At 39.4% G+C, this 23774-nt stretch overlaps 1 protein-coding gene across 3 annotated transcripts; it reads left to right on the top strand.

The window, feature by feature from the left end:
- The first annotated feature begins 7822 nt into the window (after positions 1-7822).
- Positions 7823-22733, top strand: RIOK2 (RIO kinase 2). Of its 3 annotated transcripts, XM_065860762.2 has the most exons (11): positions 7823-8004; positions 9103-9241; positions 10138-10254; positions 11241-11416; positions 13008-13096; positions 14215-14406; positions 14822-14914; positions 15861-15925; positions 16259-16397; positions 17357-17453; positions 22110-22733. In XM_065860762.2, exons 1-11 carry the CDS (start codon positions 7939-7941, stop codon positions 22269-22271), a joined length of 1335 nt encoding a protein of 444 aa, XP_065716834.1. In that variant the 5' UTR covers positions 7823-7938; the 3' UTR covers positions 22272-22733. The 3 variants fall into 3 exon arrangements, with proteins under 3 accessions (XP_065716834.1, XP_065716833.1, XP_071658802.1); XM_065860761.2 differs by having other exon boundaries at positions 15861-16397; XM_071802701.1 differs by lacking the exon at positions 22110-22733 and adding an exon at positions 18695-20681 and having other exon boundaries at positions 15861-16397.
- Positions 22734-23774: the final 1041 nt, after the last annotated feature.

Below are 23774 nucleotides of genomic sequence, written 5' to 3'. Positions count from 1 at the left end.
GGAGATCCCATCTTCCTCCTGATTCGTGCTGTGGAACTTAAAAAGTTAGTATTTTATTCAAATGCTTTAATGATGATTATGAGGAAATGGCATGCAGCTGAGTTTTGACAGCAAATTATACCAAGAAGATCTGGAAAGTTGGAGAGGTTGTGGGGGAATTATTGAATTTTTTTTTTTTTTTTAATTTGTTGGTTATGCATGGTATGTCCATTGTAGAGGTTTTTAAGTTATTTTTCTGTCATGGAGGCTCTGACCCTATTAAAAATTGTGCTGGAGTCCTCCTTCTGTGAGAAATGCTTAAATATACTCCTCTATTTTTGAGTATATTTGGAACTGATGAAGATTGGAATGACTAATGCCTGGTGCAGGACAGAGCACGACTGCTGGGGTAGTCTTTGGCAAGGATACATGGAGCCTCTGGACCAGGCTCAATAGTGTACTTTTGCCACTCATTCCGAGTTAGGCTTACCTCAGCCTCCAACACAAACAGTTCTTGGGATCCTGTGTCACTCTAGAAATACAGATGGATTCTGCCCCGTTGTAATCTGATGGCATTAGAGTCACCACCAATAGTATTAGAGGGACCACAATCCACTAGAACTTCATACTTACAGGGGGCTGATGTGCCAGGATACTGAACCTACACAGTTCAGTAAATCCTGTTGTCCCTTTCCTCCACCTGGCCAAAGGCAGAACCCCTCTGTTCCTCACAGAGTGTACATTACTTGATTTTTTTTGTAACTGCGAACTGGAGGTCCCTTCATCAAGGTCAAATGTACGATCCACTCTTCTACTCTGCCCGGAAGATTCTGGAAAAGAAATTTTTCCATTTGGCTGTTGTGGTTTTCTTTCAGTTCCTGTACCTGACCTTCTAGTTTCCTGGTAAGTTCACCATCCCACTTCCTCATGTCATCCCCCTGGTCACACGTAGAGACACAGGTTTCCAAGTGGAGTGTGCCACCAATACTTTCAGCAGAAAATGGCTGACAATAGCTGAAGCCTTGGTTGGAGTGCATGAGTAAGACCTCCTTGGCTTCCTCAGGCATTTTTTGGGTTGGTCTGCCCATGGACAAGCCACAGGCCCACATGGAGGAAGTCAGATTATCTTCATACCCTCAGGGCTCTGGCCAGTTCATCTGTAGTTGGTGCCTCTGTGTCTGTCCAGCTTATTATTGCCAGGGTATGGGTGTATAATGTCAGTACATTTCATATGACCTTTTGCCACATGGACAGCATGCACTGGATTTCATCAAGGTTTTTGGATACCTATTCATCATCCAGGTTGTTACATGTCATCTCCACCATGGCTAACTCCCTCAGATGCTGGATACCTCCCTCAGTGGTGGCCCATTTTCTCTGGGAATTTGCAAGGTCTTCCTTGAAGTTATATTTGTCCTTCACAGGAGTTACTACCAAAGACTGAGGATCCCTGCCTGCTTTCCAATACCTTTGTCAATAGCCTTACCCCTAGCAAGGGTTCCCAGCTGCTGAGCTTCCTTAACCTCTAATTCCTGACTATTGGACCCAGTATTCCAGCACTGGAGTGACCAGATGAGAATTTGCTCACCTCGTTGATGGCTGAAATATTTTAGCCTAGATTACAGCTTATTTAGGGCTAGGGACTGGGTAGTTTCTGTCTCAGGCCTTTCTCCTGCTCTTGTGACTGCACTACTGCAGAACAGGATGCCGCCTCTAATTCTCTTGCTCTCTCTTAGGAGAAGTTTCTTCCTTATTAAATGAGTTGACTTCAGATTCCATTATTTCAATTATAGGGAGGACTGACATAGTTGAGGGCTGTGTCTCCGGTTTAACTGTAGTGTCTGTGGGCATGTTTTCAAATCCAGAAAATCTCTCTTCTCCTTGAGGGTGCTGAACAGTATTGAGCAAGAGTTTGGTAGCTGCAGGCCAGGCCCCAGCACTGTGCAGTAAGTTATGCATCTCCAGAATAGCCATGGCATCTTCCCCTCCACCCCCAACCATTCTAGTAATTCATCAGGATTCCATGCTGTTTCAGGAGTGAAGTTCCAGAGCTTTGAAGGTGAGAATCTTTCTAGATATCTCCCCATATTCTCCCATGCCACACATAACCATGCTGCAGCAGGGCATGTTTCTAAGGTGAAACAATATTCCTAACAAATGGGAGTATTTTGATTACCCAAGAATGTTCAAGATACTGAAGAGTTATTGTAACAAGGGAGAAAACATCACAGAAGCAAGTGCTGAAGATGCCATTCTGTATTTCCTCCACAAAAAATTCTCAGAGGAAGAAGTTTAATAGTTAATTGACTCCATGAGCTGATACCTGAAGTACAGTAATAGCTTCAGTATAGATATTGTCGTGGTTTAACCTGAACAAGAAAGAAGAAAATTAACTCATTTTCAGTCAAAGAAGCACAGACACCAAATACCAGATTAAGCTCAAAGCCAGTGTTCTAATAAATAATCTCCCGGGCAAAACATCACTGACTGCTACAGAGCGCAGTGAACTACAAAAGCCAAAACCATTTTTTAATATGTATGGGAAAAAAAAAAAAAAAAAAAAAGAGCATGGCACTGATCTGATAAACTAATATAGGGAACAGATGAATAAAGATTTTGACTAGCAATTGTTAACAGATATGAATCTGTTCTAATATGCTCTGGGAAAACCTGTTACATCTCAAACCCTTTACGACCCAAACTGAATGCCAGAAAGGACTGTTGTGGTTTAATCCTGGCTGGCAGCTAAGTACTACACAGCCCCTTGCTACACCTCCCCAGTGGGAGGGGAAGAGAATAGGAAGGGTATAAGTGAGGAAGAAGCTCATGGGTTGAGGTATAAATAGTTTAATAATTAAAAAGATATAATTAAAACAAACAAACAAAAATGTGAGAGGTAGGAAAATAAAACCTAAGAAAGAAAAGTAATGCAAATGAAACAATTACTCACCATGAACAGACCAATGCCTAGCCAGTCCCCAGGAAATGGACAATCCCTACTGACCTCCCTGTCGTGGTTGAGACGGACAAACGACATGGACCAAGTTCTTCCAGGATGAAAGCAGTAGATGCCATTTATTGCCACGAGTGCATTTTTATACAGTTTTACCAATTCATGTGTCTCTTCACTATTGGTTACAAGTTATAGCAGTAACATCTCATTGGCTAATTTTGCTATCATCAGTGTTACTCTTCTACTCCCTTCTCTCTCACGGGTACATCCTTAATATCTTCGGATACTCCTTTACTCCCATCTTTCTCATGGGTAGGCCTTCATATCTTCAAGGCTAATGTCTGTTCCCATGCCCTCCGTCAGGGAATCCATGGACCCACCGTAGTCCCACACACCTCCCCCACCCAGTTTTATTGCTGAGCGTGACATCATATGATATGGAATATCCCTTTGGCCAGTTGAGATCAGATGTTCCAACCATGCCCCCTCCCAACATTTTTTTTCCACATCCAATGTACTCAATGGTGGGGCAGTGTGAAGAGTAGAAAAGACCTTGGTGCTATGTGAGTACTACTCAACAGTAACTAAAATATCAGAGTATCAACACTGCTTTCAGCACAAATCCAAAATACAGCCCCATAAAAGCTACTATGGAGAATTTCTATTTCATACTAGCCAAAACCAGTGAATCAGTGGCCCACGTCTTCCCTTGGCAGCCCCTTCACAGCACTGCCCCTTCTATGCTGCCCCTCACCTACTCCATCACCCTAACCAGTGCCCTGGTTCAAAAGAGAAAAATCTGCAGTGATGGCTCTCACACTGAAGTGGCCAAAACTGTGATCTCAATTTCTGTGGTAGCCCTTTCACACCCCAGCACTACTGCTGCTCCGAGCTTGCCTTACTACCTCTCCTACCACTGCACTACAGCAGAGACAAGGTCCAAAAGATAAAGTGTCCAGCAACAGCTTCAACAAAAAATGGGCAAGGAAAAAAACTTGTTGCTGGCCCTTGCACTGCCTTGTCAGATCTTTAAAAGCCCAAACAATACTGGAGCTCTGTGCTCCTCTATGACCTGACTGTCACACTCAGCTACCTGCTCATCTCTTACCAGAAGAGGTAAGGACAGCAGAGAAAGCTGCTAGCAGCTACTCCCACTGAGATCTGGCCAGGACCGGAAGCTTTAATGACCACAAATCTTTGCCTGGCAGCCCCTTTAGGAGCCCCCTCAGAGGCTCTGGATTTCATTTCTCCACCCTCAACCCTCAACTTCAGCAAAGCAAGCAAGAAAAAACAAAGCTGTCAGTTGCAGCTTCCACTCAGAAGAGAATTGGAATTCTTCCACTCAGCAGAATTGGAATAATTCCACCAGGAATTAATGCTGTTTGGTGCTTTCAAATTTCCTTGGTAGCCCCATGACTGCTCCATAATACTGCAGCTCTGAGCTCCTTCTACTGCCTTAAGTAGTTCTCACTCTAACCACAGACCAGGTGAAAAAAATCTTCCTTCTGTGGATGTGCCTCTCTTTACTTAATAATCCCCATTGCCTGGCTAAGGTATGCTGTCTGTCATTCTGTTGTCCATTCCCTTCTGTTCTTGGTCGTTCTGACTGTACTGGCTTCAAATTCTTACTGACACATGTTTTTCATCTTTTATGTTTATGGTATCTCCAGTTTCCTGGTATTTTCTCACCTAATCTGTCTGCATGTAGTTCATCTTTTCATATGTTACACACTCTTTCACCACTCAAATCCCAGATAATGGAGTCACCCTTCATGGGAGACTTTCGTTATACTCATGTCTGCTTGAAGGACAACACAGCAGAGCTCAAACAGTCCAGGAGATTTCTTGAGTAAGAAAACCCACTCCCCCACCAAAAAATAATGTCAAACTTGTGAAAGCAAATGAAGTTCTCTTGAGATAGGAGCTCACCCTCCCGCCATGCGAGGCTGGAAAACCCTCTGATGTACAGGAGAGAAGTGAGTGTGCCCCACAGCTGGACACAATAAACCAAGTTGAACTCGTTGGTGTAAGGCAAATGTTCACCAGCCAAAATGAAGGGGTTTGTGTTACAACAGGACAACTAGGATACACACTAGATTTGCATGTTCCAGGGTCCAGCTTGATTGGATGTTTCCTTCAGGAACACTAGAACTGCTTACGGATGCCCCCTTAGGGCCTGTTTCCCAGTTCAGCTATGTTGAAATGGAAACTCAGGCAGCAACAGAACTCTGAAGCAATGGATATGGGTTTTTGCTATGACTGTTCTTTGAACATGGGAAAGCAGTGCTGAAGATTAAGCTGTGAGGCTACAACAATGAGCCATGCAGGCTTGCTCTGATAGTGTACTGAACTAGAATTCTAAAGTGATTACAGAATTTGTTCTTGGTTGTCTAGGCAAGTGGGATGTCTTGCTGTTCTGAGACAAGCTACATAACAAACACAGATCAGGGAAATGCAAACAAAGTAAACATCTCTTGGAGTTACAAGAGCTGAATGCTGGGCTCCTTGTTAGAGCCTGAGTAGCCTCCTCCATCCTCCAGGTCCTTGCTCATTCCTTCCCCCTGGGGCTGCTTTCTACAGCCTTTCTGCAGATTAGCTCTCTCAAATCTGAAGTTTTCTGTCCCTCCAGTTAGTAGACAGCCTGACATGCCTCCTCCTTGAGACCAGCAGCTGGCTTGGGTAGTCTGTGTAATGAATACTGCAATCTTGCACCCCACGTTCCTGGGTCAGCAGCTGTGGCCATGACAGTATCTGGGGGCCACTGCAACACCAGACATGCTTCGTAGCAGCCCAGGGATACTACACAAGGCCCAGTTCCTCTCAGCACACACACACAATTATTAGGGAAAAGAAATTTCACACCTATAGGTTGTCTCCATTAAACACGTACAAATTGAGATTTTTTCCAAAACCAGAGGGATGGCTAAGATTTTCTGGCTCTCTGCAGAATTTGTATCCTTTATACAGAAGGCCACTTATGCTGGTAAACATCAAGTCCTTCTCAAAAATAATAGATTACAGCTTTTTCAAAGAAAGACAGATCAATAATCTGTTAATTCAGAAAAAAAATGTTTTTTTACGCAGTGCTGGTTGGAAGTTCCAGTGCAGAATATTATTAGTTCAAATACACAGGTTTAGCACAGATAGTAAGAACAAAAGTCTCCATAGGTAATGCTACTGCCTGTTCATGTTTCTGTTCTATATATCATGATCTTTTGCTCCTGCCAGCTGCAGCCAGGGAGGTAGGAACTTTCGAAACCCCTGTCTCTGCCTGCTGCTGTGAAAGCCTTCTATGAAGGCATACCCTACAGATCATGCCCTTGGGTCAGAGTTATCAGAGGGCTATTAGTTGCAATGGGAAGAAAAGTTGTACGGGATGTTGAGTGGTGGTAAGCTGACTGCTTGCTCTGTGCTGTGGTTTAGCCCTAGCCCCAACCTCTGCACACCCCCCACCCCTTAGCCAACAACTACCCCGTTTCCCTAAAAATAAGACCTACCATGAAAATAAGCCATAGAACGATTTTTCAGGATTTTTGAGGATGCTCAAAATATAAGCCCTACTGTAAAAATAAGCCTTAGTTATAGTTCATTAAAAAGTAAATTTAAATAGTGTCCAGGCAGCTATACATATACAAAAGTAAAATTACTTGGCAACAGAATGCAGCAGGACAGATAGACCCTTCACACTCAAGATTCAGGAATGGGCAGAAACATTATTTTCCTCAGCATAAAATCATGGAAGTGACAGCATTATGCAAGGTAAACTGGCACAGGATAAAGTTTTTAATGTGTCTGAATCTCTTGAAAGCTTTTCTGCTGAAGTGTTTGCATCTTTCTTTTAGAACAGAAAAGTAGGTATGTACACACCATCTGCACATTTTTAGCACATTGTATGTGTTGGCCTGCAGAATAAAAGCACATCCTCTGAACACTCAAAAAGGTTTCTATTCCTATATAATGACCGCTGCTACTACCAGGTGGTGTACAGCAGCACAACTTCAAGTAATTTTCTTTGTAAGACTTGGCAGTGCTAATCTGTTTGCTTTTTTCTGCATACTTCATATGAGCGACTATCACCTGCCTTTACAAAAGCGTGGTGCAAGAAATGGGGAGATGAGGAGGGATCTTGCCATCAGGAGACCACGATATAAGAGGATTGTATCCAATGTGCCGAGAGATCCTGGGGGCACTTGTCTTGTGGAGTCACCGGCATCTCCAGGTAGACTCTCCCTTTATTCGAATGAAGTGATGTCTTTTACCCCCCTGTCTCCTTTGTGGACACTAACCTCTAGTGCAGAGAATTTTCCGTACACACTTAGTAATTAGTAAGCTCAAAAAAAACCAAAAAACAAAACGACAAAAAAAACCCCCACATACAAAAAACCCCAACTGGCTCTTGTTTGTTCAATCCTATAGTTTTAACCTAATTCTATCACCCTACCATCACGTAAGAAAAAAAAAATATTCAGAGTAGGGCCTGCACGGAAACGGCGTGAGGACAGCACAGCGCCTCTGCTCCGAGTTACCCCCTCCGAAGTCCCCCAGGCGCAGGGCAGGCGCAGCCCCAAGGCGTTTCCCCAGCCGTGACCCGTGCCAGGCCCCGCCGCTCCTGCCGTGCCGTGCCCTGCTCGTCTCCAGAGGGGTTTCTTCTAGGGTGTCGGTCGTGGTAGATGCGTACAAGCCACCCAACTAACTCATTCACAAGAGAAAGAGAGGTCAAGTTATTCGCGGAGTATAGGCTTGTTCTGCTTCTGTTTTCCGTCGATAGTGACTCAGTGACGAAGGAAGCGCACACGGATCCGTCCGAGGACAAGAGAATATATGCAGCTGCCAGGACCCAAACGGCAGCAGTCGCCGTGCTTGCCGCTGCAGTGTCGAGTGCTATGCGCATGTGTCGGAGCGTAGCCGTGAGGCGGGAGTGTTTCCGCCGGGCTGGGACCTGGCCGCGCGCCGCTGAGGGTTGAGTAGGGTGGTCGCGCTGCTGCGGTGTACCGGCCGCGACCGTCATGGGGAAGCTGAACGTGGTGATGCTTCGGTACCTCTCCAGGGAGGACTTCAGGGTCCTGACGGCGGTGAGGAGGCCTGGCTGTGGGCAGGAGAAGGGGTGGCCTGCCCGCCGCGTGGCCGATTGACTCGGCGCGTCGGGGCAGTTCCGTGCTCGGGTTTGTTGGGCCACGAATGGCCGTGGATGAAAGGCTGCAAGGGAATTGGACCTGCCGCTGTTGTCGCTGCCCCGCTTAGGGTCCGGTGTTGGTATATCACGGTGGGGAGGGTCATGCTGTTCTTCCCTTAGCCGGCCTCCTCGGAGGAACCGTTAACGGCAGGGTGGTGGCTGGGGCTGCCCAGGTGGTGACCCTCGGTAAGGCAGCATCACCAGTTTATCTGTACTGTACTCTGTATTGCTTTTAGCACCCAGTCGAACGGGGGGTGAGCGAAGGTTTAGCAGTGTGTGGCAGGCTGCCTGGGCTGGTTGCATGGTAAGAGCAGGCCTCACCGGTAGACCCGTGTAATTGTACGGACAAGCAGAAGTAGTTGTGCAAAGGCAAATTGAGCCCTGGCTGTGTAAGCATGGGAAAATGGTATTATTTCAGAAATGTAGAACAGCGCCTTGATCCACTTCTGAGACTGATATCTAACCAGTTGTTCATCTTCTTTAAGGGTGAGTGTCAGGAGGATGGAGCCAGGCTCTTCTGGGTGACAACCAATGATAGAACAAGGGGCAGTGGATACAAACTGGAACACAGGAGGTTCCACTTAAATATGAGAAGAAACTTCTTCACAGTGAGGGTGACAGAACACTGGAACAGGCTGTCCAGGGGGGTTCTGGAGTCACCTTCTCGGGAGACATTCAAAACCCGCCTGGATGCCTTCCTGTGTAACCTCATCTAGGTGTTCCTGCTCCAGAGAGGGAATTGGACTAGATGGTCTTTCAAAGTCCCTTCCAATCCCTAACATTCTGTAAATCTGTGATCTTCTGATCAGTACTGTAGGCATTTAGAGGCTGAATTATACAAAGGGTATCAAGGGGCAAGGTGCATATTGAAAGTTTGCTTAAGTCATAGAAACACGTAATGCATCCATGCAAAGTGATTTTAGTGTCAAGTGGGATCTGATATTATTTCATTGTTGAAGATGGGACCTAACAAATGTATTTTTATTTACCCTTTTAGGTGGAAATGGGCATGAAGAACCATGAAATAGTTCCTGCTAGTTTAATTGCTTCCATTGCCAGCCTTAAACATGGTGGCTGTAATAAAATTTTGAGAGAGTTGGTGAAGCACAGACTTCTAGCTTATGAAAGAACTAAAAGTGAGTTTGAATTTGTGTTGGGCTCCCTCTTTCATTCTGTCCCCAGTGTCTCACAATGGTATTTGCAGAAGTACCATAGCTTGGCATGTGTGAGCATCCAGAGCACTTGCTAGCTTTGTTTTCTCTTGGATCTACCTGGGAATCTAGGTTCGTGCAACCGCAAGTGTAGCTGTATGCTGAGCTGCTTGTGCTTATGAAGATGACAAGCAGAAAAGAGATTAACAGTTAACTTTTCTTTTTTGCTCAGTCACCAAAGTAATGAAAAATAAAAGAATACTCAGTTAAGGCGATATTCAGATGCATACAGGAATCAACCCAAATGAGTCTTATGGTATGCAAACTGGAGCAGACTGCAAAAGCCTTGTACACTTCACACCTCCAGAAATAGCTACTAGAGTAGATTTTATTCCCTGTCATGTGACAAGTAGTAGTTGTGCAGGCCTTTCCCCATTTTCTTCAGCCTTTTAGTTGTATCTGGCTTTGCAAACATACTGTTGGAGTCTACATGAACTTCCTATCCTTTTTGTCCATTTCTCAGAGCATTAAGGGTTTTTCTTGGTCATCAGAACAATCCCAGATTCCTATGGTGTCTCCTAGATGTGTATCTTCTAAAATGCTCTATGGGTTTTCCCAAACTATGTGAAATACTGCCGTTGCCTCAATTAGAGAGGGGCAAACAGCATGTCTATGTTTTGCCCAGTTGTCAGTTTTCATAAAACTTGTAGGAATTTAAACAGCTTTACTATTCTATCAAATTGGGCTAATATTAGCCAACAGGTGAAATATTACTTGTGTGTTGTATACTGTAAGCTGAAACAATATTAAACTGAGACTGATTTTAAATGTAATGTCTATATAATGAGGAATTAATTGCTTTGTATTTTATTCCTATGTAGCCATCCAGGGTTATCGGTTAACTAATGCAGGATATGATTACCTTGCTTTGAAAACTCTGTCATCCCGACAAGTCATAAATTCTGTTGGAAACCAGATGGGTGTTGGCAAAGAATCAGGTAATAATTAAAAACAAACAACAGCAACAAAACTCCCCCCAAAAAACAAAGCAACAAAAAAATCCTTCAATAATTTCTTAAAGCAAACACAGCTGTAATGGTGCAATATTTTTCTAGAAACTAGGTACATTTTCCTCTGGTTAGTCACATCAGTTAATCTGTCAAACACCACTTGTCACTTGTTGAAGTGCTGTCTGAGGTCTCTGGCTGCATTTGAATATTTCTTCACAAGAGCGTCATTCTACTTTGACCAGTTTGTCTGCTTCTTGGTTCATCACTTAAATAGGTACTTTGTAAGCCGATGCCATTTGTCTCACGCTTCTCAAAGTTTCAAACCATTTGAGCAAACAGATAATTTCAGCTTTTTCATCCCACTTCAAAGTAAGATAGTAAACTAAAATAGGCTCAAAACTATGGGAGTACTATCTTGGTTCCTCTTATGTTCATGGGGATTGTAATTTGACACAGCATGTAAGTTGTGTAATTGAAGAATGAGAAGGATTATTGGGGACAAATGGTAAAATGAAGCAGGCTATTTGGTAATACTGTTTAAATTGAAAAGCTGGTCTCTTGGATTGTCTGTCTGCTCAACAGAAAGAAGGTGACACTTCCGGAGTGTGATTGAAAACACCAGCATCTGACCTAGATTTCTCTCAAGAATAGGTTTTTTTTTTTTTTTTTTTCTGTGCAGATAGCCTGAGAATGTTAACCTGAATATAGGAACCTTAGGGTCTCTTACTCTGAAAGATGTTTCAGATCACATCAGTATTTCTTCTAATGGAGTACCATGGTCTCTTTAACAATACTTTTTTCTTTTTCTGATCTCTAATATACAGTGTGTAAATTTAGCTGTAGTAGAGCTTGCCATAACAGAAACAGTAATTGTGAGAAGTGAAGTAAGAAACTTGTCACAGCACTTTTTCACTGGATACTAGCTTGTTAGATACCATTTTTTTCTTAGATCTATGCCACTATGTGTCTTTTAGATATTTATATTGTTGCAAATGAAGAGGAGCAACAGTTTGCATTGAAGTTGCATAGGCTTGGGAGAACTTCCTTCCGCAGTCTGAAAAATAAACGTGACTACCACAAGCACAGACATAAAATGTCATGGCTGTATTTATCCCGGCTAGCAGCAATGAAGGAGTTCGCCTATATGAAGGTAGGAGGCCCTTCACATAATATCAACAATGGTGTAATAGACTGGAAGACACTTTTCAGACTGTCTTCTGATCAGTTTGTATTTGCAGTACTGGTAGGATTTATGCATTTTTTTCCCCTCCTACTTAAAGTAAATGTTTCAGAGAATTTCAATGCTATATGTTTTGTATACTTTCAAATGACAAAACGAAGCTTTGCCAAGGAAGTCATGTGGAACAGAAACAGGTGTCATAAGAGAATTTGAAGTTAACATTGTTATTTATGGACAGATAATTCACGTATCACCAGTTCTGCTGTTTTTGCTTTAAAATGTATTGCATAAGATTGCAAAAAATCTTAAAAAGCAAGGAAACTTGCAGTTAATTGTCAGAATTATTCTTCATTTTATTCACCTGTCATTTAAAAAAAATTCATTATTTTTTAGTTGTCTGTGTTTTCAGTTGTTGCTGTTCTGTTGAGGGAGATCTTTCTGTGCACACTAGTGTTCTGATCTGAAAAGGCATGCTTTGTTCTGTCCTGTGGGAAAAGATTTTATTTCCAGTTCTCAGAGTTCCATATTTTTTGACATGCTTTAAAACAAATGCAGATGTTATACAGTGGTTGAAAGTTGATAGTGGAAAACTAAATCTTCATAAAAAACTAGTTTTCTCGTCTTCTTTTGGGCTATTCAACAGTACTATATACATTAAATATTGTTTTCTCGTTTCTCTTAAAAAATCTTGGTCGCTTCTACCAGTGGCCTGCACAGTGAGACGAAGAACTATTGGCATAATTTAGAACCTCTATATGGTCCAGTTACCCCAATTGATAAAACATTATGCGGTCAGAACATGTAAGAATATAATTGTAGGAGTCATTTTCCCTGAAAAGATTGTTGGGGGAGAATTAATTGTGTGCTGAAAAGTGATAATAGTGTAATATTTAAGTAACAAAAGCTGTATTTACATTGCTTTAACTTAGAACTTCGCCATAGAAAAGGTGAAGTTACCACCTCACTGGTAGCAAGAGAAGTAAAATTGTTGAGTGTATCAAGTGAATGACTTCACTTGTGTTAGAAAAGGCAAGGAAGATAGCTTTGAAATATTATGACTCACCTTTGGTTAGTCCTGAATGTGGTTTTATGGTACTTATTAATATTAAAAAATGAACTTATGTCTTACAGCAACTGAGTATAGATTAACTGTTCCACACTAAGCAGCATCTTAGTGTGGAATTTTTTTCTAATGCCTGACACCCTATTGCCAGTTATCTGCTATTGATTACTTGGGTTATCAGACCAGATGTGATTCTGTCATTTTTCTGCTCTGTTTTGTTTCTTTTCCAGATGCACCGTAATTAAACTGTAGACAATGTAGCAGTGCACTCAGTGTCTAAACTTACAAATTTGATTTGTCTTTGCAGTGTAAATTCAAATTACTGTTATGCTGTCTTTCTTCTGAAGGATGTGATTGGATGTTTCCAGTTAGTATTTGAGTAATGTACGCTGCTTCCACAGTAATATTTCTTGCTTATCTTAGAAGAGAGTTTGTCAATATATGTAATATTTTCTTAACTATTTAATTTTAATTTTTCAACCTGTTGTCTCTTTCCAGGCTTTGCATGACAGAAAATTTCCTGTTCCAAAACCTGTAGACTACAACAGGCATGCAGTTGTTATGGAACTTATTGATGGCTATCCTTTGTAAGAACTGAAGCTTGTATTTTTTGTTTTATAGAAACCCTAACAACGTTAGGTTCAGTAAGGTAACAGGGTTAGGGATTTCCTTGTCAAGTGAATGAATTCTGACTTCACCGTAGTGAATGCTCTCTAGCCCACACTCACTGGCATTTTACTTAGTTGTAGTCTTTTTTCTCTTATCTCTTTATTTAGAGAAATTGTATTTATCTTAGTCCAAAGAAACTGATGAAATAGAGTAATTTTTTAAGTAAGAACACATCAAAAGTGCAGTGTGACACAAGTTAGTACTGCAAGTGTTTTCTAGACATAAATCACATTCTATATGTCATCAGATATATACAATATTGAATACACTATGCTGGAGCCTGTTACAGAGCTGCTAGACTTCCATTGTTTGTTCCTTGTGTTGTACAAACGATTCGTTCTCATAATACTGTGTTGCTGCATTTGGACCAAAATATTCCACATGATAGTTGTAATTGCTGACTACTTCTTGGCAGTTTATGGTACAATACCTGCCTTTTTATTTGGTTTGTTTCTAAAGACTGCATGTTTTGTATTTTGGCACTTGTGGGTCTTTGCTTTCTCAAGTTTATGTTAAGGAATGCTTTAACCTTTTTCCCTCACCTCTGCAACTTAGTCTAGAAAATACATTCAAATGGGACATTTGAATTTAAATACAGGAAGACCAGTTGCTACTGAGACTATAACATTACCTAGAACAGGAGAGACATAAGTTATGAATCCATTATTTAAATAATGCGTTATGACAATGGTGCATGGTGGTAGACAGTAAGAATAAACTGAAATGAGATTTAGCATGGATAGAAGGAGACATTTTTTCCCATTGAGGACAGTGAGGCAGTGGCATAGCATGCTTGGAGAAGTTGCACAGTCCCTCTCTATCTCATGCATTTTTCAGTCTCCAACTAGACAAAGCCCTGAGCAATCTGGTCTGATCTCAGAGTTGGCTCAGCTTTGAGGAGCATATTGGGCAAGAGACCTGAGGACCCTTTTAATATCAATTACCCTCACATTCTGTCAGATGTATTTAATATACTTTGTATTTTTAAATTAAGTTTTTCAAGCTTCAGAATATTTTTCTTCATTTAACTTTTCAGGTGCCAGGTGCACCACATGGAAGATCCTGCCTCTGTCTACAGTGAATTAATGGATCTCATTGTAAAACTTGCCAATCATGGTTTGATTCATGGTGATTTCAATGAATTTAATCTCATATTGGATAATGATGACCGTGTCACTATGATTGATTTCCCTCAGATGATCTCCACATCACATGCAAATGCTGAATGGTGGGTTCCAACTTAAAGGTGTTTTCAAAGTAAATCTGACAAGTGCTGATAACAGCAAATAGTCAACCATGACTTGTTTCCATAAGCCTGTTTTCTGATTCTTTTTCTACCGTTGTTGTCATGCAGCACAAATAATGTTCCAAACATAATTTGATTTATGAATGAATAGAAATGTCTCTGTAGAACAAATATGTAATTAATAGTTTCTCAGAGAGAATGATGTTGTTCAGTTAAGAAATGCTTAGAAATAAACTGCATGCAATTTGCCTCCCTAGCTGTTTGTCCTGAGGTCACTAATAGAAATAATTTTCAAATAAGATCAGTAAAAGATGGGAAATGTGAAGTAGAAGTTTGTCTTTGCAGTAGACTTCATTACCTTGATTTCATGTTTGTACAAGTCTGTATTTTTTTACAGGTATTTTGATAGAGATGTTAACTGTATTAAGGAATTCTTTAAGAAACGCTTCAACTATGAGAGTGAACTCTTCCCAGCATTCAAAGACATCAGGTAGAAACTACCAGATGAATTTGAGTTCTCCTATTTATGGTATTTGTGTTGGTTTTGTGAGAAGAATGGGTGCCTGTGAGAGCTGCTTCTGGAGAAGTTAAAAAATAGGCCCAGCTATGCCATTTTAAATTGTATTTTTGCCATTCCTATTGTGTTTTCTTCAACCAAAGTCACTGTGGTTTCCAAAAGCTAAAGTGTGCTTCAAGATCCACTGCTGCCTCCGTTGTCTTTTCTGTTGCAGCTAAGGAAGAGACATCAATCTGAAAGCTCGGTCCAAATGGTAAATGTCTAGGAAGTGCAAACAGTGATGCAGAATCAGTGTCTCTCACTTCTCAAAGCCTATTTGACAGTTGTAGTATATAGAGGATTAATTTGGGTTTCAATTTGTTTTTTTTAATACTAGTAAAAATGATGATTGCTTCAAACATTATGATGTTCAAAGTTCTCTTCCTAAGGTCCTTTGTCCCTTTTTGAAAAGTAAAGTAGTTTTTCAGTTATTTTAAAGACTGAAGCTGTTACAATGAAAAGGGATTTATTTTGGTCTGAGGGCTTTTCCAAAGGGGTACTGCACTTGAATCAGTCTCCATGTGTTGGTGTACCCTTTATTCTTCTGTTTGTTTAAGCATAATTTGAGCTTAAAGCCAAATTGTATTCCTGCTAAAATAAAATAATTTCATATAAATAAATAAACAAACAAATAAATGCTTGTTATGGAGATAGAATAATCTTCTGTGAAAGTTTGCTTCTTTTAGGTCACATTCTGTTAATACTTTACCTAAAGATCAGCACTATCGTGTGGTAGTCTGTGTGTTTCAACAGAGTATATCCTCTTTGTTAATAGTATGGATAATTAAAGTCTATCTTTATTAATATTTTTAATTCAAAATGTAGTATATTGGTAGCTTGATGATTCAGCATATTAAAAGAAAACATATTTCTTTCACAGGAGAGAGTGTTCTCTTGATACAGAGATTGCTGCCAGTGGCTATACCAAAGAAATGCAGGAAGATGGTGAGCTTCTTTACACACCAGGTTCTGATGAGGATGATAATGAAGCAGAGGCATCGAAAGTTGTAGAATATGCTGAGAATGAGCTCAACTTCTTCAGCAAAGATAAAGAAAACAATGCAGACTTCATGTATGGAGTGGATGATTTGTCTGAAAGCAGAACCTGTGACAACTTTATGGATAGCAATGAAGAGGCTGATACAACTGAAAGTACTGAAAATACACAAAGGCTGAATATGTCAAAGTTAAGCTCAGCCTTAGAAAAAGTTGAAGGGCAAACTATGCTTTGGAAGTCCAGTGAAGATGCAGAGAGTTCTGAAATTGCTTTTTTTATAGGCGAAAGCATAACTGGGAATGCTGCTGAAGTTGAAAATCAGCCAGGTCAAGGAGGGTGCTGTAATGATGAGGAGCATGAAGACAAATGCCATAATCTGGTTGACTTGTCAGCTTTAAACGAGAAATTCAAGCATTACAGGTAAAGATTCATATTTACTATCTAGGAGTAAATATGAATATAAATCTAAATCTTTCAAGTAGCTCAAAAAGAACTACTCTTCAGGTATGCTTGTTTAAATAGAAGACTAAAAATGCAATTTATTTTAAAAACAGTGTGGTGAATATCTTTCCTGTTGATGTTGCAATAGGTAACCTGTTCATTGCTATTATGTATGTAATACTTCATATGTAATATATGACAGATCAGTTGTCCATCTGTACAGTAGTATCTAATGAGAGAACAGGTTGGATTTAATTCATAGACCAACCTATTTTCTGCGGTGGAATTTTTTCCCTTTTTCTTTGTTTCAGTTAAGATTGGAAGTGAAAGAGTTCTTGATATTAAACTACAGCTTCTAAATAACTTTTAGGTTTGTAATTTGAAAGCTCTGTCTCAAACCCAAATTATTCTGGTGCTCACTCAGCTGAAGTTAGTAACAACAAGCTCCTTGGAATGTATTATTCAAATTCATTGTATTGTGTTGTTCTACCTTTTAATTCCTTTCCTGACATATTTAGAAATTCTGCTTACCTTCAGCCTAGCCCCTTGTACATGAAATTCTAACTGAGTTTGCCAGCTCACCATGTATCTGGATGCATATGCTAAGCTTGTACTCCCTCTCACCTGCTTTTTTGTTTTTTGGTGAAATGACTTGTTGAAACATTGTGCAGAATCCGAAATAATTGTTTTTTAGTGTTCTGAAGTTTCTTTTCACATGCTTGGTATACATGTGGCTATTGTGCATCGAATCCTTCCTTTCATAAAATCCTGGTATTGAACAACTAGTCTTAATATTTAGAATATCAATGTTTTGTAGTACTTGCATGTTCTGTTGGGAGTTTTCAGATTATATCTCAAAAAGACTAAAACATGTTGCGCATAAAGGAAAATTATGTTTATTTTGCTACCGGAATAAAATATTGATTTACGTATTTTAGAAATGAAGAGAATATTGTTCGTGTTGTTGAACACAGAACAAGGACTGAAAGTTTCAGATCAGTCAGAAGTGTTGGGAGCTGTTCAACCATTCCAGCGGTAAATATTATTGTTACTTTGTTATTACCTAGTTTACTGTCAGACTATGTTAAATTGCATATATGTGTTAGTACGCATTTGTAAAAGTGTTCTCTAGCATTAATTATCTTTAAAAAGACTCTTTTCATGTACCCACAGAAAAATAGAAGTGATATTTCTGCAATTGTTTACAGGGAATAATTTCTAGCACTTACCTTCATGTGTTGCTTTCTACTCCCAAAGCTCTACATCAGCAACAGGCTAATGTAGGTTAATGCAAAAACATATAATCAGTTAATTCATTCTGTTGTTAAACACAGTTAATATTTTTTTATTTTCATAGTGGATGCTTGAGTCAAGATTTAATTTGACCTTTTTCACTTCTCAGAAATTTCTTGACACTGTTTCTGAAACATTTCTGTTAACTCACTTCAATAGTCATTTTTTTGGCAGTATGCATTATATAAATCAGAACATTTTTAAAGCAGAATTTAATATCTTTTTCTTTAAAAGTTCATTTTTATTTTAAAGGGAAGAAAGGCCAATGTTCTTTATTAGTTATAAAGTATTCCTGTACAAAATGGGAAGAAACTTCCTTGAGCTGACACCTAATCCGTAAGGTATTCTTAAAATTAGGTCAGACTACATACTTCTCTTTGTAAATATAGGTATCTCTGTTCAGTCTTATTTTCATTTGCAGTTAAGAGCAGAAACTCTGAAAAAAATTAGTTTGGGCAACACATTAGTGTAGTTTCAGCTCTTTTGTGGCATGTACCAGAAGTAAATATTTACTTTTTCAGTTTGAGTCTTTTCAAAGCATTTCTATTGCCTTATTAGAGTTTTAGTCCTAGAAATACTGTTTCTGAAACCCCTAGTGTTGCCGAAAGTGATTATTTGTTTGGTTTTAGACTTGATCTTCTTAATTTACAGTCTTTTTAGTCTGTTACTTACTGCTTCAGTGTTTTTATATCAAAGACTTGGCTACTGTCCTATTAAGTGATGTTATTCTGTGAAGCAGCCTTGTATTACACAAGGTGCCTGACGATGCCTATTATGTTCATGGAATAGATGGCTGCTTTACTTTTTCATGTTTGGATTTTTTTTAAGGTAAGTATTTTAAAGATACACCAATAACCAATAAAGTTACATGACTAAATAAATGATAAGGAACAGCATGTTTGTGCCTTGTCTAAGACATTTTTTACAGGACTTCATGCAGGACAAAAAAAACCCCACAACAACTTTCACCTTTGTCATCACAGTTCTTAATCTAGGGGATGCCATTGTATCATTTTAAGGAGACGAAAGATGAAGCTAAAACAATGGAATCGAGTCAGCAAGAGTGAGGATGACCTGTCAGGAGTTACCTAGCTACTAGTCCTGGCAATCTTTATTGTTTGGGTTCTTTTGGTTTGGTGGTTTTATGAGTTTGATTTGTTTTGATTTGTTTTGTTTTGTTTTCTTTAGTTTACTAATTTAAGTGTGCAGAATAAAACAAACAGATTAGTGCTACCAAGTCTTACTAAGAAAATTACTTGAAGTTGTACTGCTGTACACCACCTCGTGGTAGCAGTGGTCATTATGTAGCAATAGAAGCCTTTTTGAGTGTTTATAGGGTGTGCATTTATTCTGTAGGCTGACACATACAATGTGTTAAAAATATGCAGATGGTGTGTACATACTTTTCTGTTCTAAAAGAAAGACGAAAGCACTTCAGCAGAAAAGCTTTCAGGAGATTCAGACACATTAAAAATTTTATCCTGTGCCAATTTACCTTGCATAATGTTTCTACTTCCATACTTTTATGCTGAGGAAGATAATGTTTCTGCCTGTTGCTGAGTCATGATTTTGGAAAATCTGCTGCTCTACATGAAGTAAGGTATCTTTCTGTGCTTGTACAGATCTTCATCTGCACTGATGTAACTATATTAGAGAAAACAATGTAAATGATCAGAAATATAAATAAGAAAATGGAAATCTGTTTACTTAGAAGCATTTCTCAGTATTTGCTTTCATTTAGGTTATGATGATGGAAAGACTAGTGAGTCTTCCCAGCACGTGCTGTGGTTGAGCAATAAAATTTGGTGATTTTACATTATGATTACATGTCAAAAACTTCTGGTATCCATCTTGCAAAACTTCTTCTAGGGAGTTTTGTATAAAGTATTCATCTGTCCTGACCAAGTGGGAGAAATAGAGAAGCTTTCTTTCAGACTTCTGCATATAGAAAACACAGAATGGCAGATGCTTTATGGGCAAACTAAAATTATCGGTGCAACAGTTTATATTAGTTTTGATCATTTTTTCTTCAGGACTGTTTTTAAAAAGGTTCTATAGTTTTTATTTGCAAAGAGCTCATGGTTAAATACTGACTGCTACATGAAACTGTTCCTACCCACATTTTGACAGGCAGCCTGCATGCAACATAACTTAAAAAACTTCTCTTAAGGTGGTTCCCTAATTATTACAGGATTCCTACTGAAACCAGGATTGAGTAATTGGCTTCATTAAATGCCTTGTATTATGTTACTTTAGTTGTATTAGTCACAGCAATTCTTAAGTGCATAACTTGTCAAAATTATGCTTTCTGGCTTCTGATTTGCTCGATACCAACTTACTGCTTCATAGGCTACAGAGGAGTTGAGTTGATAGTACAGTCAGCAAAGCAGAACAAGGCAACTGGAATTGGGCTACCTGTAAAAGAAGTGTAGTTAGAGTGTCCTGGTTTAACCCCAGCCCCACCCCCACTTCCATTAGAACCACGTGCTGCTCGCTCGCCCCTCCCCCATCCCCGGTGAGGTGGGGAGACCCGGGAAAAAAAGGCAGAAGTTATGGGTTGGGTTAAGAACAGTTTAAAGGAACAGCAAAAAGGAAAGGCAGGTGGGGAAGAATAATAATGAAAAATATACATAGCGAGAGATGCCCAAAGCTGTCTCTCACCATGTGGCAGCACAGATGTGCAGCTTGTTTTCTGTGAGACTGGTTCCCGATTCCCCGGAGCGGTGACTGCAAACTTCAGACTGCAGATCTGCCTCCTCCCAGCACCTTTCTGAACAACAGCTCACTCTTGGAAGACAAGGGCAAAAAAACCACAACCCTGTGCAGTCCCAGAGAACAAGAGCATCCCCAGCCACCTGCAGCAGGAAGAGAGCTGCCCACCCCCAGACATCCCCCAGTTTTAAACTGAGCATGACCTTATGGTATCAAATATCCTTTTGGCTAGTTTTGAGTCAGCTGTCCTGGCTGTACCTCCCAGATTCCTGTGGAAATTAACCCGATCTCGCTGACCCTGTGCAGATGGATTTTTTTTCTTGTCCAGTAATTTGGACATCAATAGATCTTTTATTGAGGGCAGACTTATTCCTTGACTTCATTTTTTAAAAATGTGTTATTAATTAGAATAAAAGACATTCCTTTGTGATTTCCAACAAGATATAATTCCTTCATGATGAAATAGTTAGAGAAGTGAAAATAATTTGAGTTCTCTTTTTCTTCTGAGACAAGATATGCAAGTATGCACAGAAAGTGCAGCAGCTTGAGCTGAGATTGTTTTCCAAATTACAAAATCACAGCCACAATCTACTAAATCATGGCTTTATTTTTATTATGGATAGCTATTGCCATCATAATGGAGAGTAGAAATCAGAATGAAAACATAGGTGTAAATAAGATGAAATTTCATAAAACTACTGCAGTTTTATGGAAATAACAGTCACTGTTGCTCTTTCAGTACTTTTGCTGTAGAGGTATGAGACAGTCCTGTCTTAATGAATCTTAATAGGAGAGTGCTTTACAAGAGGGGGAACTGCAAGAGGAATTGCAAATCACTCCTGAATTTACATTATGACTGCCTGTCTTTTCTTGCCACACTTGTGGCAAAGAGTTGTTGTTTTCCATTAGAATCATATTCAGATCTTTGTAACCCAAACTTTAGAAAAAACAAGATGCTAAAAAGAAATAGGCACAAACCAAGACATGAAATGTTCTACCGGTCCCTTTTTTTTAAACTTAAAATACATTTGTCTAATCTTCAAGCATAAAATATTACCAGCTTTTACATTTTTGTAGAAGGTATATGTTTTGCACCAAGAGGTGCTTATCCTTTATGATCCCATAAGAAAGATGCTTAAACTTCATAAGGTGTGATTGAAAATGCTATTTATTAGAGCTAATGCTATCAGAAGAGAATAGCATAGATAATCCCACACCCCTTCAGATGCTGGCAGCCTTGAAGGTGTCACATTGAACAGGACTCCAGCACAAATGTAGTACGCCGTGTACACCTTGTCCATAGCAGAGAATCTCTTTTCAGTCACTTGACTTATTTTATGATGTTCCCATGAGAACTTGCAGTTGCACTTTTAGATGAAGACAGGGTCACACAGGAAAGCTAATTGCCAGTACTGAGTGGGAGCTGGCTTAGTTTATCATACTGGCAACAGATTTGTGCAGCAAACACAGGCCTGAGGACAGACCTGTATATGTGCAGCTTAGTGCAGTGCAGCAGTGACCTGGATTTAACTCACATTAACTGTTTTGTAAATAACTAACTTCTCGATGTACGGAGGTCTTCCAGATAGGATCATGCACTTTCATGTTGGTACTGAAAATGTGCCATGTCGTAGTACTAAATGATCTTCAAAAAGTTCTGATACTGAATTGTTTGTTTATATGTAGGAACTGGTGAAACAGAAGATAAAACGTCAGCTGACCAAACAACAAAAGACTGCTCTGAGGCAACGGCTGCGAAAAGGAGAGGCAAATATTTATACCAAACAACGTCGAGAAAATATGCACAACATTAAGTCAAGCTTGGATGCAGCTAGTTTCTGGGGATAGTTTATTAAAACTCACATATAACATAAGAAAACTCATAATGTATACAGTTGAAAGAATTATGCTGATAACCAGTAATCCTTTTATATGATGGAGGAATCGCATCTATACAACCAAATGTTTTTCTGGAAGTTAGTAAAGCTCATTCTGGTTTCTGTGATTTTGATTGGGGGATTTTGTTTTGTGTTTCTGGTTAAAACTGTTGACTGCAAATTAAATTAAATTAGTAGTACTGCCTGGAATCATTTAACTGCAGTAATTTCTAACAGTATCTTCTTGTAAATCTGTTTTGCTGTGTTTGTTTAGACTAAGAATAATCTGTTGTGCAGCAGATTCCTTTTAAGAGGGAAGGGAAATCTTTAAAAAGAAATTTTTGCAGTGACATGAAATTTAAATATAAAATATTGTCCTTGTTATAAAGAGATATTTGTTTGGTGTAATTAAAAATCACAAGTATGAACCTGATAGCAATTAGTAATCCGAGATTTCTTTTGTACCTGTACAAACATGGCAATCCATATGATGAATATGCATTCTCTGTAGCCAGCAATTCTCATTTATTTTTTCCTTCACTCCTTCCATGATCTCATGTATAAATCTTGCCCAGAAAGATACATAATAATGACAGTGTTGTACAGACTTGGCAAGCACTTTTAAAATATGCCTGCACAGTTAACAATAGATTTAATAGCTTTATATCTTATGACTTACATAATGCGATGAGGATTCTGGAACTTCTCTTTTCAAAAATATTACCATGACACTTACTATGCTATATGCTTGGGGTCTGAAGACCTAGAAGAAAAACAAGTATCATGATTCTTAAAAATTTTATTTTAAGCAAGATACATCTAGTAATAGAATTAAATGGTATTTATATTTAAAAACATAATAAACTTAAGGACATAAGTGTTTGTGAACACTGAAGCAAGAGAGAGCACTTTAAATCATTCTTATTTTGGACCACCTATTCACTCTGGAACAATATAAAAGCTAGTCTCAGCCAGCAGCTGTATGTGGTCTTAAATAAAACTGTGGCAGGTCAGTGAAGAGATGGAGTAGATAAGTGTTCCATGTAGCATCACAGCTGCATGAATCTGTTAAAGGAAGTAAGGAAGTTCAATTAAATCCTACACATAAATGATTGGAATCAAGGTATGTAGGCCTGTTGCCTTATACAGCTAAAGCTGATATTAGCAGGATTAGAAAAGCAAACTAAGTGAATTTAATGGCATTTCCGTTTTAAACAGTAAGGGGAAAAATCTTTTTATGTTTCAAGACTCTTACGTGTTAAGAGACTGGTTCAGTGACAGCTTAACAAGATTTGAGTTACCTGTTTTTTGGCTAAGATGTGCATGCACTTTTTGATTTCTGATGTAGGACTTCTCACAGTGAGTTCTTTTTGGTGTACAACCTCAAGTCTGTTTTGGTAAATGGTAATATAAAAAAGCCGTCTGGTTCAGCACCAGGAGAAAAGAAGGGATGATGGAAATGTCTGCTGTTTAT

Source organism: Patagioenas fasciata, chromosome Z, assembly GCF_037038585.1.
Source record: "Patagioenas fasciata isolate bPatFas1 chromosome Z, bPatFas1.hap1, whole genome shotgun sequence".
NCBI lineage: Eukaryota > Metazoa > Chordata > Aves > Columbiformes > Columbidae > Patagioenas > Patagioenas fasciata.
This window is presented reverse-complemented; position numbering and strand designations above follow the sequence as displayed.

Excerpts from the sequence above, each read along its gene's own strand:
- RIOK2 (XM_065860761.2), top strand. The coding sequence starts at position 7,939 with ATGGGGAAGCTGAACGTGGTGATGCTTCGGTACCTCTCCAGGGAGGAC. Across the intron at positions 8,005-9,102 it reads ACTTCAGGGTCCTGACGGCG|GTGGAAATGGGCATGAAGAA; the intron begins GTGAGGAGGCCT and ends TTACCCTTTTAG. Across the intron at positions 14,915-15,860 it reads CCAGCATTCAAAGACATCAG|GAGAGAGTGTTCTCTTGATA; the intron begins GTAGAAACTACC and ends TTTCTTTCACAG.